General features: G+C 25.9%; 1 protein-coding gene across 1 annotated transcript in view; it reads left to right on the forward strand.

Annotated features, from left to right (window-relative positions):
- The first annotated feature begins 612 nt into the window (after positions 1-612).
- Positions 613-17,227, forward strand: part of LOC139424832 (histone-lysine N-methyltransferase PRDM9-like) — a 42,063-nt gene continuing 25,448 nt past the window's right edge. Inside the window, exons 1-3 of the mRNA XM_071178139.1 lie at positions 613-664; positions 3,612-3,791; positions 14,833-14,955. Of these exons, the coding sequence (XP_071034240.1) occupies positions 613-664; positions 3,612-3,791; positions 14,833-14,955 (355 nt within the window). The remainder of the gene's footprint in view (positions 665-3,611; positions 3,792-14,832; positions 14,956-17,227) is intronic.

Below are 17,227 nucleotides of genomic sequence, written 5' to 3' on the forward strand. Positions count from 1 at the left end.
TATTTTAAGAAGGTGACCTTGAACTTCCTAAGTAATGAGTACAAGAAATATTTTTAGTTACGAAATTAGGTACGAAAACATGCTTTTTCTGAATAAATATGCCTTAGTTCGGACTTTCAAAATATAGAGAGTAGCCGTTATCTAGGAAGTATGTTCCCATAATGGCACTCGAGTTTAGTCTTCATAATGATAGTTTCTCCATATCTCAAGAATTTCTTGAGTGAATGGAAAAAAATTTGCACACAATTAGGAAATTCATTTATCCAAAGATAATCCCAGGCAAAAAATTTTAAATAATTTTTTATTTTTTTTTATAATTTTATTTAAATTTTAAGGTATACAAGTTCTTACATAATTTTATGTGTCAAAATACAAAATTTTAATGAAATTAGTCTAATAGTTCTTGAGAAATAGAATTTTTAAAAAAATATGTATTTAAAATTTGATTTCACAAGAACCATTTGACTGATTTTGTATAAATTTTTTATCTTGACATAGAAAATTACATTATTTAGAATGATGGAAAAATTTGTATAAATTACAATTCAAAATTTTTTCCACTATTATTAAGTAAAATAATTAATTGCTAAAAAAATTTTTTTGCCCAGGTACATGAATTTTATAAGAGGTCATCACCACTTTGAATCATTAAGATTCAGTCCTAGTATGTAAAAATCTGATTATGAGACAAAAAGTTTTTTGGGGTAATTATTTTTTTACGCTCTGCATATTATCCCCTTTTTACATTAGTATATCAACAATTGATTTAGTCATTTTTGGTAATATACTAGCAATTTGAAAAGAAAATGTTTTATCACTTTCATAATTTTTATTATCTTACTTATTTTTAATAATTTTAAATAGTGTTACAAAAGTTTTTAGCTGTTGTGTTACATCTGCTTCTATTTACACAGTTAGCCAATGATGATATTTTCTTGTGAGAATTGAAAGATCTGAGGCTAGTATCATTAACAAATATGCATTTATTGTGACATGATTTTCTGCTACATGTAATTATTTTATTTTTAGTTTCATGTTTAAAATCTTCATTTTATTGATCTATATTAGTCATCTGCATTAGGTTAAGAATATAACTAATATTTACACACCATTATGTTTAAAGACCTAACTATATAGGCCAAAATAAATTCGTAATGTTATAGTGCCATATAGTTTCTTTTAAGCATATTTTTTATTTATTGATACACGGAATTTAGAATTATTAGAATTCCAACAATTATTGTTGTCCAACAATTATTGTCTCTGTAAGAAAAAATTTTCCAAAAATAATACTTTTAGCAGTTAAAGAAAAAAACTTGGTAAATTATCATGGTTGTCACTAACTTTCTGACATAACTATTTTAACCCTTCTTTATACTTTTAATCTTAAAACTTTTCTGACCAGAAATTTTTCACATTGAATATAGAAGTAAAGTTAAACATTCTAAATATTGATTTCATGCCCAAACGTTGTTGACCGATGATAAATTAACTGGATATTGCAAATGTAATAAGTTCTCCTCACTTTGAATTAACTTTTTAATGGCATTTAATCCAAAAATATGTTCAGTAATATTTAGATTTATGATAATGATCCATATTATATAATGTTGTCAACTTTCATAGCGCCTCTTCTTTTTTGGCTCCTAAAATACAGTAAAATCAGCTTACTAAGCCCAAACAAACAGAGATATAAGAAATTTTTTATATTCTATGAACGCGTGGAAGAGCATCCTCATAAGTAAGGTCTCATATTTTCTAAAAATCGAATAATTTGATATTTCTTTTGGCTTAATATATTTATGAGAATCTTGGACTTTTTACAAATAAACAAAGAATTTTTGGATAAAATTTTAAAGGGCATAGAATTCTTTGAATTTGTAAATTTTCATTGTGTTAAATTTGTAAACAATGGTTAATATATTTGTTAATGATAAGGGCTTTGATAAATTTTTAAATAAGTGTAACTATTATACATATTATATGTTCTGAATTGTATAAAAAGAATTTTCGTTTTTAAAAGAATTATAAGTGCATGTAAAATTTCATTCTGATTTATCAGTAACCGTGTCTATGTATTCATAATTTGTATATTAATTTAAGTTCTTATTTTCAAAGATAAATTAATACAATTCTTTTTAGGTAAATTATACAATTCTTTTTGTTATTTCCTACCCCTAAAATCTTATCTTATATCAGTTTGAAAAATGCATGTTACTTGATAATGGAATATTTTAATGTACTTACTGTTTTTATTGTTCTGAGTTGCTTCAATTTTATAGTGATTATTTTACTTTAATTACAACTGATATTGATGTATTTCATATTTCATTGTTTTAACTACTGCAAACCAGCATTTTATTTAAAGTCATACACACATGTAAAAAAAATTCTTTTATTTTTCTACAAATTATAGATTATTCATAGTATACAAATTTAATTTATTCTACTTCTAATTATAAATTCTTTATGTCTCATTATAAGTTATTAATTGCTCATTTTTAGTAGTGTTTATTTTATGTTATTTCTAATAATATCAAGGTTTAGCAACAAAAAATTAAATTTGAATTTAGTTATAAATAATTATTTTAGTTAGATTTACTATTTAATTTAGTATCTTTTTCAGTAGATTTATTAACTATTTTAGCCTGCTTAGTTAATTTTATTATTCACAAAGTAAATCAATATTACACAGAAGAGCTGTAAGTATATAATTTGAATCATTATTTAAATTTATTTTCTTTTTACTCATACACAATAATTCCCTGTGAGTAATAAATCTCCTATTTTTAATCCCATTAAATTGATTTAAGAGATAAAATAATTGTAATAAATCACCTTCTGCATTTTTTTTTAGTTTTTTTTTCTTCAAAAATTTTTGTTTATAAGAGAATATATGTAGAACTTATTGAATTGCTGTATACATCCTGGAACACATAAACTATCTGTAAAAAATATAGCAAGCTTAGAGAACTTAAGTTTTTCTCTACCGTAATGATGAGCTTTGAATGTTTTAAATGATCAAAGTTTTCTGAAGATTCCTTTTTAAATATTATTTTCTTAAAGTAAATTTAGTTACTTTTTTTTAAACAGATTTGAGTATACTTTTAATACTATATTATTATTATGGACCCAATCAACTTTTTCCCTTTGGGCAACTTGTGCCTGATTTCTATCTGCAAAAATTTAATATTATTAAAATATTATAAATAATATGAATCTTGGGCAACTTTGCCAGATTATATATTTTCAAAAATATAATAATATTTAAAAACATTATTTAATACATAAATTATATTTTTTTAAGTAATATTTTATTAAAATAAGCTTTATTACTCTTTTTATTTTACATGTTTGAGCTTACTTTAATACTTCATTATTATGGACCAGATCAACTTGGACAACTGTACCTAGTTTTTATCTGTAAAAATGTAATATTATTAAAAAAATTATGAATTATATGAAACTTAAGCGACTTTGCCAAAATGTATATTTGCGAAAATATATTATTTAAAAATTATGTATGCATAAAAATACAATGAAAATTATGATTTTAACTCAATTGCTGTAAAGAATTAAAAGGTTTAAAAATGATTTTTCCTTTTTTTCAGATGTGTTTGATATTCTGCCTGTGATAGAGAGATCTTTTACTGCTTCATTGAGAAGTGGTAGTGGATACAAAAATGTACATTCCTGCACTTACTGCAGCTATGCAACTGTTAGTAGAAGTAATCTTACAAAACATATCAGAATACACACAGGTGAAAGACCCTATGCATGTAAAGTGTGTGGTAAAGCTTTCTCGCGCAAGGAACACCTAACACGCCATTCAATTTGTCACTTACCGAAAAAATACAGGGTTTAATTATTGATATATTAAGCTTCTTATGATGGGGAACAATTTCGAACTTATATATATTCTATGTTTTTGCTTCATTAATGCTGTTTCTCTAACTCTTATTGTTATTCTGAATCAAAATGTTATGAGAACTTGGTTGTGTGTTCGTATTATAATCTTTATTCGATTTGATTTAACCGGTGGAACAAAGTACTTTATATTTCCTTATGCTTTAATCAATTTAAAAAGATGCATTATATCAGTGTTCTGACATATGTGGAATAGAAATGCTTACGCAGTTAACAGAATCTTCAATATAACTTACATAAATGTTATGTATGAATATATATATGTTGCTGTAAATGACCGAAATTGGTCGTTGTTGACTTCCAACGGTGAATGCTAACAATCACTTAGTCGCTTTGGTAAATATCCCAAATATATACTAGATCTAGTTAAGTGCCACCTGCCTGATATGCCCTGCATCAATGTTTTTTTAAGGTCAAGTGCTGCAGCCCAGTATGCATTTAACCGGTACTTCGAACACTGATGTTTCTCCTAATCTATCCTCATCCTGTATTAAAATATCAAATAAATATAATAATATCAACAAATAAATTTATGTCAAATTGAATTTAACAAATATTTTGGACATTCACTGAACCAACTATGACATTCACCAATGAAAGTCAACATTATCTTGATTTCTGTCAATCACGGTAACATATGCATGTATGTTATTTACTTTTTATATAATACTTTCATGGTAGCATTTCTATAAGATTTTTTTTACTGCAAAGTAATCTGAGATCAAATTTAAAAAATTATAGAATATTTGAATATTAAATCCTATTTTGATTTTCTATTCAAGTTTATATTTTCTTGGTAACTTATAAAGCTTCTTATTTATGAGTTTGATTATAGTTATTTGTTGATTATGATAATTGATATTGATGATTCAATAAATTTGAACATTTGATCTAGCATTTGAAATCGTTATATATTTGATATATTATTGAATTCCATATATCTATGTTTTATTATTTATGTCTGTGAATGCAAGTAGATTTTCCATATTTGTAAACACTTACATCATTGATTGCGTTTTATTTCTCAATTGGTGCCCTTAGCCATTTCCATTTCAGTTGTTGTTGATAAAACTTAATAAAGTTTAGTTTTTCAGGAATAATTAAGTTTTTATTATTACATATTCAATTTCTTGGTGCATCTCAGAAATTCATTATAATCAACCAAGTTTGTCTTTTTTTGGATTGCAAAATTTTAAAAGCTGCATATAATAATGAAATAAAGCAACTTCAAGATTTGGCACTTATATTTTTATTCATAATATTTTAATTTTCTTATCTACATTTGAAAATAAGTTAAGTGGCACATTTGAAACATTTATCTACATTTATTTCAGCGTTTCATTCTACCATTTGCCTATAATTATATTTGAAAATTAAATAAAATGTGTGCTTAAAAAAATACCATTAATATATTGAGATTAATTTTGTGTTATAAATAGTAGAGTGTCATTTAATATACGTAATATTTCATATGTTTAGTTTTTCTAAAACAAACAAGTATAAATGTGCTAATACTTTAATAAGTATTAACTGCATAATAAATATATGTTTTAATTTATAATAATCCTTTAATGTAATAATGGCAAATTAATATTCTCAGTAAAAATGCTTATTTTAAATATTTTATGTTGTAAACATTTTTAAATAAATATAATCCTTTAAGTTTTTTTCAAAATTATCATGCATTTTATTTATTAAAACATGTTTTAAACTTAATTTTATAATTTTAATTTTGTTAATAATTTATAACCTTATCAAAGATGCTTATTATTATGTTTTATGTTGTGACTTCTTTTAATAAGAGTTTGTTTATTGTAAAAAATTTTATATAAAACTGTAGTTAACCTTATATGTTAAAGCATTTTTTAAATAAATATGAATGTTTTTAAACAAGTTATTTAAATTTTTAATTGTCAAAGTAAATATAAGTCTTTATTGCAAACCTTTAAAAGAAATAGTTTAAATTTCACTTAAAAATATTATTTATATACATGTATCCGATTGAAAATTTTGCAATGTTATCTTTCATGAGTTAAATATATAATCTTATCAAATTAATCAACCAGACCCTGTCTCTTTTAGCTTTTTACCATTTAAATTTAATGGTTTTAATTAAAATGTTTAATTAATTAATTCTGCAGGCTTTATAATGGATTCTGTTATTATATTTTTTTTATGTAACAGTTATTATATATTGCATTTTGTTTACTCTTACTACAAGTTAAGACAATGTGTATCCTTCCCTGGATTTTCAACTTCACTTATATGTGCATCGTTTTTTTTCTCCATCATATTAATAATGGGATGGGTTATATTGTAGTTTATAATAATTACTAGTAATAATAAGGTTTATATTGTAGTGTAACTACCACTACAATAATGCAATTCCAATTCACTAATATGTAAGACAAGTCAACTCAATTCTATCTTGAGGTATCTGTTGATAGATAACAATTGACATTGTCAGTAAACTAGCCCCTACATTGGTGACCTTTGGTCATTATTTGAACATGCCCATCATGTAACTAATGCCCACTTCGATTTGAACACGTCTACTTTGAAGGATGATACGCATTGAACAGTTAACTTGCTATTTGTGACTGCAATATTGTCCTCCTAGCACTGTTTCTACTCAGTTAGAACTTGTATACACTCAACTGTTAATAGCAACACAGGAGTGATCGTGTACACAGCCATGAACTTAATACAGCTCTCAGGACTAGCTATCAATATCTGGTGAACTTAATACAACTCTCCTGATCTTTCGCAAAACAGAAATGAATCAACTAGTGATATCTATTCATCGAATTCTATCACAGATAAAATTCTGGTGTAGTAATGTATGGCAACTACCACTACAATCATACAATCCCAAGTCATTAGTATATAAGACATGTTTATTCAATCCTATCTTCTGGTACCTTTTGAAAGATGACGGTTGATATTGTCAGTAGCAAATACCCCGACAATATAATAGCTATACAAATTCAGTGGAAAGTTCAGTTAAAACCTCACTGAATAGCCTTATAACGTGTTAAAATCTGGACCAATCAAAACCTTGTTGCTGTCCGCACATTTGTTTTTTAGTTCTCCGCTTCTGAGAACTCAGTGAAAGCAAGTGCATAACCAAATCTATTGAATGATTACTTAAGCATTTTTTCTTTTAAATCCAAATTTCATTTCTTGCGAAATCAGTTTATTGTGAAGCATTTTATTCCTCGCAACATAATTTATATTAAAAGAAGTCTTGATATATAAATACTTCTTAAATATTCGAAGATTTCATGCATCAACATATTCTATATAGCATAAGATTTGTCAATGTGAAGCATTTTATTTCTGGTAACTTTATTCTAGAAAATTTGATATCCGGTTTTCATACATTTGTTTTGACACATTTTTCAGTAAGATTTGTTTATTTCAAAACCTTATGTTATAAACGTTATTATGTAAATTAAGTTTCTTTTAAAATGCTATTGAAATATTTTTACCTAATGTTTATCTCATACAAAATATTTATTGATTTTGCATATAATTTCAAACTAATATATGTATTCAATCTATTTTGTTTTATTATAACTGTACTGCAATAATTTATAAAAAGTTTTTTTAAATTCTAATGAATAAAAATGGTGAAAAAATTGGATGTTTTTTTTTTCTATTTTTATCTTTGTAATTAATATATTGTCATCCCTCAACTTTTTGTTAGGCTTAAGAATTTTGCTAGAAATAAGAAAATAATATGTTCCTTTTTATGTAGAGAGGTTTTCCTAACTAAGAGGAAATTTGTATATAGTGTTCTTTTTCATACACAACAATAAACAAATGGTATTTTTTTCAATATTTTGGGCAATTTTTTTGCTTTTTATAAATGCTGTTTAAACGTGTCTTGTTATACAAGGGAAGGAATTTCCTACCAGTTTTATTTACCTTTTTTACGAGACAAAAGATTTTTTTACTGCTAAAATTTTTTCACTCCGTAACATTTACTCAAAGGAGTCAATCTGAGTATTCAAGCATTTAATTAAATCATGTTTGGTGTATCTAGCAGTTATCACCCAACTTCTTTCTTTTACAAATATGGCTTTATTTTTTAAATTTTATGATATTTTTACTTAAAAAATAATAATATAAAGTGTGAAAAATTTATGCTTAAAAACAGATATTTAAAATATTATTAATATTTGCCAACAAAAAGTTACTTTATATACCTACACATTTTGAAATTGGAAAGCTATTTGGAAGAATTTTAATTCATGGATCTAACAAAACCAATCTAACCATGTAGCATATTTATGTTTAAATTTACCTATGAGGTTAAATATAGTATTTTCTATATTTTTGGGAACTTATGTTAGCCTATATATTTGTTTCTAGCTCATATTTTAAATCAAACATTTGAACTATGAACTTAGAGAGCTTCAAATGGGTACTAGTTCATTTTTTTTTCCTGGAGATTTCGCTTATTCCCCTTTTTTTCAAGTATTTTTTTAAATTGCTGTTTCCCTGTCAGTGTACTTTTTGAAAATGAAAGATGCATAATTTTTTTGATCAATTTTTTTGATTTGCAAAATGATCAAAAAAATATTAGCAATCTGTTAATCACAGAAAAAGTTAGGTAAACTATTAAAGAAATTATCGAGGAAAATTTATTCTGTATTGTAGAAAAAACATGATCCAAATCGGTACTCCCATTCTCCAGTTATTAGAATAAATGCATACATAGACTTTTGCTTTTATATATAGGGAAATTATTATTAGTTCGTATATTTTTCCTTTCTATTCTTCCTTTTATCACAATATCGTGCCTTATAATTGATGTAAACTAACATTTAAATCAAACTTTTAACAATTCATATCATAGTATATTTATCTATATCATATTCATTTATATACATTCATTAATCTTATTCGTTTGTACACATTATGTGAATTCTAATCATTATTATTTATTAATTAATTAACATTTATAAATTAACAAAAGATGTTATGTGTGTTTTTCATTTCTGCTTTATATTTGTTGTAAAGTTTAACAAACACCCTCTTCTACCTTTAATGTTGTTACTTATTAGCAACTCTGGAATGTAGAGGGAACATGTCTCCTTTAATAATTTTTTTTCTTTAGTTCTTGGGATAAACATTTCATTACATGTTGTTTTAAGTGCTTTTTCATTACATTCAAAATACAGTTGATTCCCTATAATTTTAAGTACAGTAACTTGTTTTTTTTATGAGCCTTTAACCCTTTCAGCTTTAATTTTATAATAATTATTCTCAATTTCTCTGCTTTTATTCCCTATAAATCGATTTTTATTTCTAGATATAGACCATGTCTTTATTGTTGAATAAGGCTTAGAAAAAAAATTTTTGTAAAATTTATACTGAGTTTGCTACAATTGAAAGTATACCATAACTTGATTTTTATATGAGCTATTAACCCTTTTATTTTTAGTGTCATATTAATCATTCTTAGTTACTTAATTTTTATTCCTTTTAGCTTGATTTTTTATAAATGTCAATATCTCTTATAGTTAAAAAAAAACTGATAACACATGTGTGGTTAAAGTAAACTTTTCTTTTGTTTGTATTGTTAGCATTCATACTGTTCTGCATTGCCTTAGAATTTGGAAATGCATAGATTCAAGAATGAAATAAGTTATATTAAAAAACAAATCTATCAATGTACTGTATAACTTTTGGTTGTGTTTTGATTGTATCATACAAGTATAAAAATTCTCTTTTTTTCAGGCAATTTGAAATTATACTCTTCCCATCCTACGAAGAGCAAATCAAATTTTCTCTACCATTTATGTGATATTTGTGGTTATAGTACCAATAACCGTGGAAATATGTTCAAGCATGTTAAGGTTCATTCGAAAGAGCGACCATTTGTCTGCAAAATATGTTGTAAAAGTTTCAAGCATAAGTATAATCTCGAACGGCATAGTATAACACACTTATCAAATTTGTAATACCTGGTAAAATAATTTGCTAATCATATATAATGAAGAATATTGTTGAATATAAGTTTAGGTTGCCATTTTTTAAATGAAATTTGAATGCAACCATGTATGACTGTCTCGTGGAGTAATTTTTTTCTTAAATTTTTAAGATTCTGAGAGCTGTTACCCTGGCCACAGGTTTATGACACCATTAGGCCTATCTTCTTACATAAATTAAAAGAAATTTTCAACTTGCATGGTATAATTTGAATTATTTTAATGTAATTTTATTTTTACTGTAGCAATTGACGAACTATATGCCAAAAATTTTGTTTTTGTTATGTAATGCATTTCCACAATGACTGAGTTTTGGCATAAATTATGGTGGACGCACAATTTCAAGATCCTGACATAATGGTGGCAATGGGGTTGGAATTGCAACCCAGCCACTTTTACATCTCAGACCAACTCTACCTATTGATCCAAAATTGAGTGAACTTTAAAATTCATCAAGAACTCTGGTCTTGGACAATACTAGCACAGTGCCTTAACCTTTGTACTATCATTGCCCATCTGTATCCATAATCCATTTATATTTAAATGTGAGTTAAAGCTGTGCATTATAGTCACAGAGATGCCAACTTGCTCCGGACAGCAAATATATATTTTAAAGTGGTAGTTTATCAATTGGGATTCTTGGTTTAATAAGTTCAATTTAGTAGATTTTTATCCACCACTATCTCTAAATAATTCATTGGCTTATATAATTCACCACTTTATAGTACTTATGTGATGCTATACCTTTTTAAAAGCAAGTAAAAATAGTCAAATATTTGCAAAATTTACTTTGTAGTTATTTACCGTTTTTTTTTAAAATTCTTTTGGCGTGTCCGGAGCAGTTGGCATCTCTGTAGTCATAGAATTGATAGCTCTGTCTATAATATATTCAAATTTTTTCTTACCAAAATTTTGTTTTTTATCGCTAAGTGTCTAACTAAAAGGGAAATTCAACATTATCCAATGTGGTATATTGGCTTTTACGATTTACTAATTAAATGAGATTTAAAAAATAAACTCAAACAGACTTGTTTTTCTAAAAGTGATTCCAAACTCCTTTTTAATGTTGAAATTTTTATTTTATGCAGTGAAACCTCCAGGAAAGACCACCTCTATGTAGCGACCACTCTTTGGAGGCACAGAATTTTCCCATATGTTGAAAAAAACCTTTAGGAGAGAGCATTAAAATCTCTTCAAGTGACCGGACAAACATATGTACCAAATGGGGAAAAGTCAAATAAGGAAGCATAAAAAAATATTAACAAAAAAATAAGTAGATTAAAATGTATTCAAAATATTTGTGCGAGGCTCTTATTTTCAGAGCTCTTTTTGATGATATAACTTCATGTTGCAGTCAGACTGCACTAAAGACGAGGCTATCTATGATTTACTTTTAGAGTTGAAACTTGAATTTAAAAAAAAAGTTATTCTACAAAAAAAAACAAGCATTTCAAACAAATAAATCTCTACTCATCTTTAAAAGCTAACTAATTTATATGATATAAAATTAAATACAAACTTAAGCAAAAACGAAATTGTTTACTTATTTAAAATAGCTTTATTATTCATAGTTGGTATATTTGTTTTTACGCACAGTTATATCTGTTGGGATCATTTTTATAAATGCTAAAATTTATTCATCTATCCATTTTTCCATGACGCCACCAGAAGTTGCATTTTCGCCCTAACAAAATGACACTGACTAAAATTAAAATTGTTTGGCTTTGATAACAGTTTTCCAGTCAATGTATTTAACCTCCGTCAATGACTATTTTACTGTCGAATGGATAATGGTCGCAACCGAGAGGTTTCACTGTAATGAAATTCTTCTAATGTGTTAAGGAATCTATTATGTTAAGTTAGTAAAACTTATTCAACTTGTATTCTTTTTTCTACAGAGATGATCTGCGGCCTGCTTTGTGTATCTCCTTCACCTTTAAAATCTTTTAAGTGCCCACATTGTGATTATACTACTACTCATCGGGGCCACTTGAAACAGCACATTCGAATACACACTAAGGAGCGTCCATTTGTTTGCAGACTTTGTGGAAAGGACTTTACCCAGAAAAATAACCTGAACCGTCATCAAATTACTCATGTCAATGAAGGAAAGTTTACTTGAAATGTACACGTGGGTTTTAAATATGCATTTTTACCAGAACAAAAGACTACATTATCTTATAATGTCATCATTGGAGATGTTAACTTACTTAATTATGTATTATAGCAAAATTTTCGCAAAATAATAAACTTGGAACATTAAATTTAAATCTTAAATAATTAGTTGTTAATGTTATTTAAATTTTTTATTTCTATCATTCAATCTGAGTTTTTATAAATACTTTAGCTAAAACTGGACAAAATAGGTAAATAAATACACATATGAAACAATGTAAATTTTTATATCCTAATTCACTGCTTACTTAAAGTCAACAAGAGTTAATGATTTATTCTAATCTCATGTTGTGCTAGATCAGGGATGCACAATCATTTTCTGGCAGTGGGTCATTAAAACTGCAAAATACATTATTGGGGGCCAAAATTAATGTGATGCTGTAATTATAAAAAGACGAGAAATATTTAATGTCTGTTTGAATGAGTTACAAATGTACAATTGATCTTTTGCTCTCTTATAGATCATAAAAAAGATTCATGTAAATAGCTTTAAGCAAATATACTTTTTAGATAAAGCAAATTATGATAAATTTATAGGCACATTGACTTTTTCTTTCTTTGACTTTTTTTCTCTTTTAATTTATTTGTAAAAATTCATAAGTAATTATTTTTCACTGCAAACTTTGAACCTACTGCAACTACTTTGAACCTCTGGCAACTACTTTCTGTTACTGAAAATGGCTGAATGGAATTTTTTGTACTTTTTTATATTTTTATTACTATTTTAGACTGTTCAAGGACTATGTTAAAAAGATTTGGGGTCTCTGTGCTTAATGAAAGAGCCTTAGAAGAAAAAACTAATTTCTCTTGGGTTCTTCCGCCTAAATTTTCCTAATATCTCCATCTAGATTCAGCATATGGAAACTAACTTTGACTTTCATTTAATATGTCATTAGTAAATTTCTACAATCATTATATGTACATAAAATGATAGAAAGCTTAGGTCTGTGCTATAAGAGGTTAAGTTGTACTGAACATTTTCTTACAAATTCTGTAACTGCAATTTTTCAATTAAGGCAAAATAAATTATGAAATGTCATATTGTGTATTTTCAATATCGTGGTTATTTTTTTAACACTTTAAGTTCCAAATGAATTACATTCTGTTTTTGTTGTAATGAGACTATAAATATCTGCTTTGGCTTTGACATTTGGCCTGCCATTATGTATCTTGAAATGAGGGTGTATGCCACTGTATATTGTGTGGAATCTTTTATTTCATTTTTGTTATGTAATTTTTTGTAATGAAATAATAGATTTTTGTTTAATTTTCAGCATATACCAAACAAATTAATGCTTTTGACAACCATAAGGGGTTATTTTCAAGATATCAAAGAAAATCTCGTCATCAGTGTCCTCACTGCCTCTACTCAACATTTTTAAAAGCAGATCTCACCAAACATATAAGAACTCATACTTGTGAAAAACCTTTTTCTTGTTTTACTTGTGGAAAAAGTTTCACCATAAAATCAAACATGCTCCGTCATATGATAGTTCATTTAAAATAGCTATTTTTATTTATTTTAAGTTTTTTTTTTAAATCTAATTATAATTTATTTTTATGTGCTACTTTAATTTATTAATGTTTTCCATTTAGAGAACTGCAAAGTTTACCATTGTAAAATTTAGTTTGTAAAAACTTCTAACTATAATAAATTTTATTCAGCATTAAGCCTCTGTTAATTCTTGTAATTTCGTTCTTATTCTTGTTTGCAATGCTATTTTTTTATACTATTTCAATTATATTAAAACTAAAACTTCACACTCCCTCCATTTGACTAACTGTCTGGCATTTTCTTGATGTAATGCTTTAATCATATTTGTTGCATTAAGCTTTGTATTATTTATAATCAAATTTATAGGTAATATATAAAATCATTTATCATGTTTTTCTTCAAATATCATTAAAGGTTTTTTTTTCTCTACTAAAATTTCTACAATTTGTACAGCATTTATTACTTGATACATAACTTTATTGTTAATCCATTGTTAATTGCTTTCAATTCAGATTTTTTCAAGTAGTAAACCATACTTTATGTTTCTCATTAGCTTTTTGTTAAGTCACAATTCATAAAATTTAAAAATTTCCTACAATTCCTTTTTTTTTTAAGCAACATTTTCAGAATTGTTTCTAGCAGCAATGCAGGGACAGTAAAGATGTAGTAACACTTTTTAAAATTTTATTTTAATAAATACTCAAAAGTAATAATAATATTATAATTTATACAAATTAATAATGGATTAATTTACAATCATTTTACATATATAAAACTATCATTTTTCTTAAGTTATAATCTGTACCAGATATTTTGCTTTATGACTAAAGTGCAATGAGCTTTATTCATATTGGTTTTTGCTTTAGTCTACATTGCACAAAGTATTACCCTCTCCTTTGTTGGATTTTGCTTTATGTTTAATTTTACATAATTAATTTTTAATTAATCATGAGTTTTTTGTAATTTTTATCATATATTTTATTTATTTTTAATGAAATTTATTTCTGGAATAATTTATCATAACATTTTCTTTGCTTTATATTTCATTGCTTCATTTTAGGAATATATTTTTTCATTTGTAAATTTTGGCTCATAAGGTCTATTAAATTTTGGAACTTACAATGGTAAAAAATCTAAATTGTGTCTATACGTCATAAGTGATTCATTTCTGGAAAGAAAAAAAAATAATTCAAAATTGTGCTATTTCTATGATTGTAAAAAAAGATTTCTTTTCAGGTTCTGAAACCTCTTTGAAAATTCATCATTGTCCTTATTGTAATCATTCTAGTTCTCGAAGGAATGATTTAAAAAGACACATTATGACACACACTCAAGAAAGACCTTTTGCTTGTGCAATTTGTAAAAAGTGTTTTAGCCGAAAAGGAGACGTAAAACGGCACATGATAGTACATTATTCAAAAACTTTACTGTAATTTCTGTTTTTCTCTTTTATAATGTGATAAAAAAAAAAGATTTTTATGTTATGAAAAAATAGTTGACTGTGTACACAGAATAAATTTTTGATAATTTCAATGTATTTTAGTTCTAATTTTAAAACATTGAATTCAGCAAAGATTTATAGAAAGTTTCTGAGAAGTATAGAAAGTTCATTTGCTTAGTTTTCGGAAAATATTTATTTTCTTTGTGCTTTGTTAATAATGTTCTATTATAATTTATATTGTGCATTAAAAAAAAATTATATGATTATCAATGTTAATGTCAAAGTTGTTGATGATGTTTTAAAAGTATGGCATTTAAACCACTGAAACAACTTTAATGATATTTATTTATTTACAATGGATGACACTGAAATGTGCTGTAACTTTTTAATGAATATTTTTCGAAAAAAATTCTAACTATAACATGAAAATTTTTATATCAGGCAAAGAGATTGTAATCTGTTGAACTGAAAAAGACTTCCAGTTATTGGTTTTTCTTTTTTTTGTAACTGGTTTCATATAAATTTAATTCCTTATATATTTTTTTTAACTTAGTTACTGAAACTGAATAATACATGATTTTTTAAAGAATAAAATACTTTTTTTACACTTCCTTAGTCTTTCATACATATCTTGTGGAATATGTCATACTAAACCTAGTTACTTTCTTGAAGCTTTCAATAACATTTATAAATTATTGAATATTATTAATGCTCAATAAATCGATAACAGTGAATTGATTGTTTTCATTTTTATCACTAATGCTAGGAAAAATATTTTTGCTCGTTGGAAATATTTTATAATTGAAAAGCTTGTTAAAAAATGTTCAAAGCATTTAAAAAAAACATTTTTTTTTATTTAACATTTTATATTTAATTTTATTTTTAATAAATTTATTTCAAAATATATTATGTATAAATCAAATTTTATTTAAGTATACAACATTGAATTTATTTGTCCCTCAATGATTGTTAAGACACGGATTGTTTGATTGTTCAGACACGGTTCTCAACAGATCCCCAAAGTCAAGCATCACTGGCTGCGGTCAGTGTGCGGGTGGGGGACCACTTAGATCAGTAGTCTGCGTAGGGACCGAGGTTGTACGGTATTGATCCTTGTTGAATTTTTCTACCACAAAGTGCTTGACTTCGTGTGCAAGGTCATCTGGCTACCGAATCGGGGGGTGCCATCTTCTCTACAGAGGATCAAAATTGTGATGGCATGTTTTTGGATCATCCTCAGGGATGTTTTCCAGACTGTCGCCAATAGCCCATTATGCATCCCTAGTGCGACGTAAAAGAAACTAATATTACTATTACTGCTATTGGATTTATTTTGCTAAGTAGTTAAATTTCGGAGATCTCGGTAAATAGTTATAAGTGCATATAACAACTAACAGTTGATGAGTGACTTTCAAAAACTTGTATTTTGATCTCAAATAAAAGAGCTTAAAGTGTGAGAACAAAAAACTAGAAACAATTTAAATAAATATTGCGGATTTTTCCAATGTGAAAGAATGAAGCAAAGACATCTTCACTTTTCTATTATCTTTTTTAGCCAATGTACTCAAATTCGCTAAAACATTAAAAACTGAAAATTAAAGAATTGTTACTTTTAAAATCATAACGATTGCATGATTTGGTTAGTACTTTATTTCTCCTTTAATTGCAGTATGTGTACCATTAAAAAAATCAAGTTTTATCAAAAAAGAAAAAAAAATTGGGATTTATTTCAAAATCAGGGCTTATTTTTCTGTATATTTGTTAACAAGTGTTTTTTCCTCATTCGTTTAAAAATAAATTCATGAATTTGCATTTGTATTAAAATGTACATCTAAAGTGTTTTCTTCCTTTCTTTTATCAGTAGATTTTTTTTGTTTTTATCTTATAATAAGGTATAAAGCAAAGTTAGTTATTAAGTCTCTTAATTTTTAGTATTCAGTATAAGTTTTATCAAACATTTATGAGGAAATCATTAAAATGTAAAACCCATTGATTAGAACATAAAACATTTTTCTTTATTAAATTAATATTACCGCTCTTTCTTTTCAGGCAGCTGATTGTTTTTTTATTATAATAAAAAAAAATTATTATTATATGTATTATTATTTTTTTTATTATAATATAAATTTTTTTTTTCTTATTTGAGAATGTGAAAAATCTTATTTAATGTTCTTAAGAAGTTGGCTTTTT

This window comes from Parasteatoda tepidariorum, chromosome 2, assembly GCF_043381705.1.
Source record: "Parasteatoda tepidariorum isolate YZ-2023 chromosome 2, CAS_Ptep_4.0, whole genome shotgun sequence".
Lineage (NCBI taxonomy): Eukaryota > Metazoa > Arthropoda > Arachnida > Araneae > Theridiidae > Parasteatoda > Parasteatoda tepidariorum.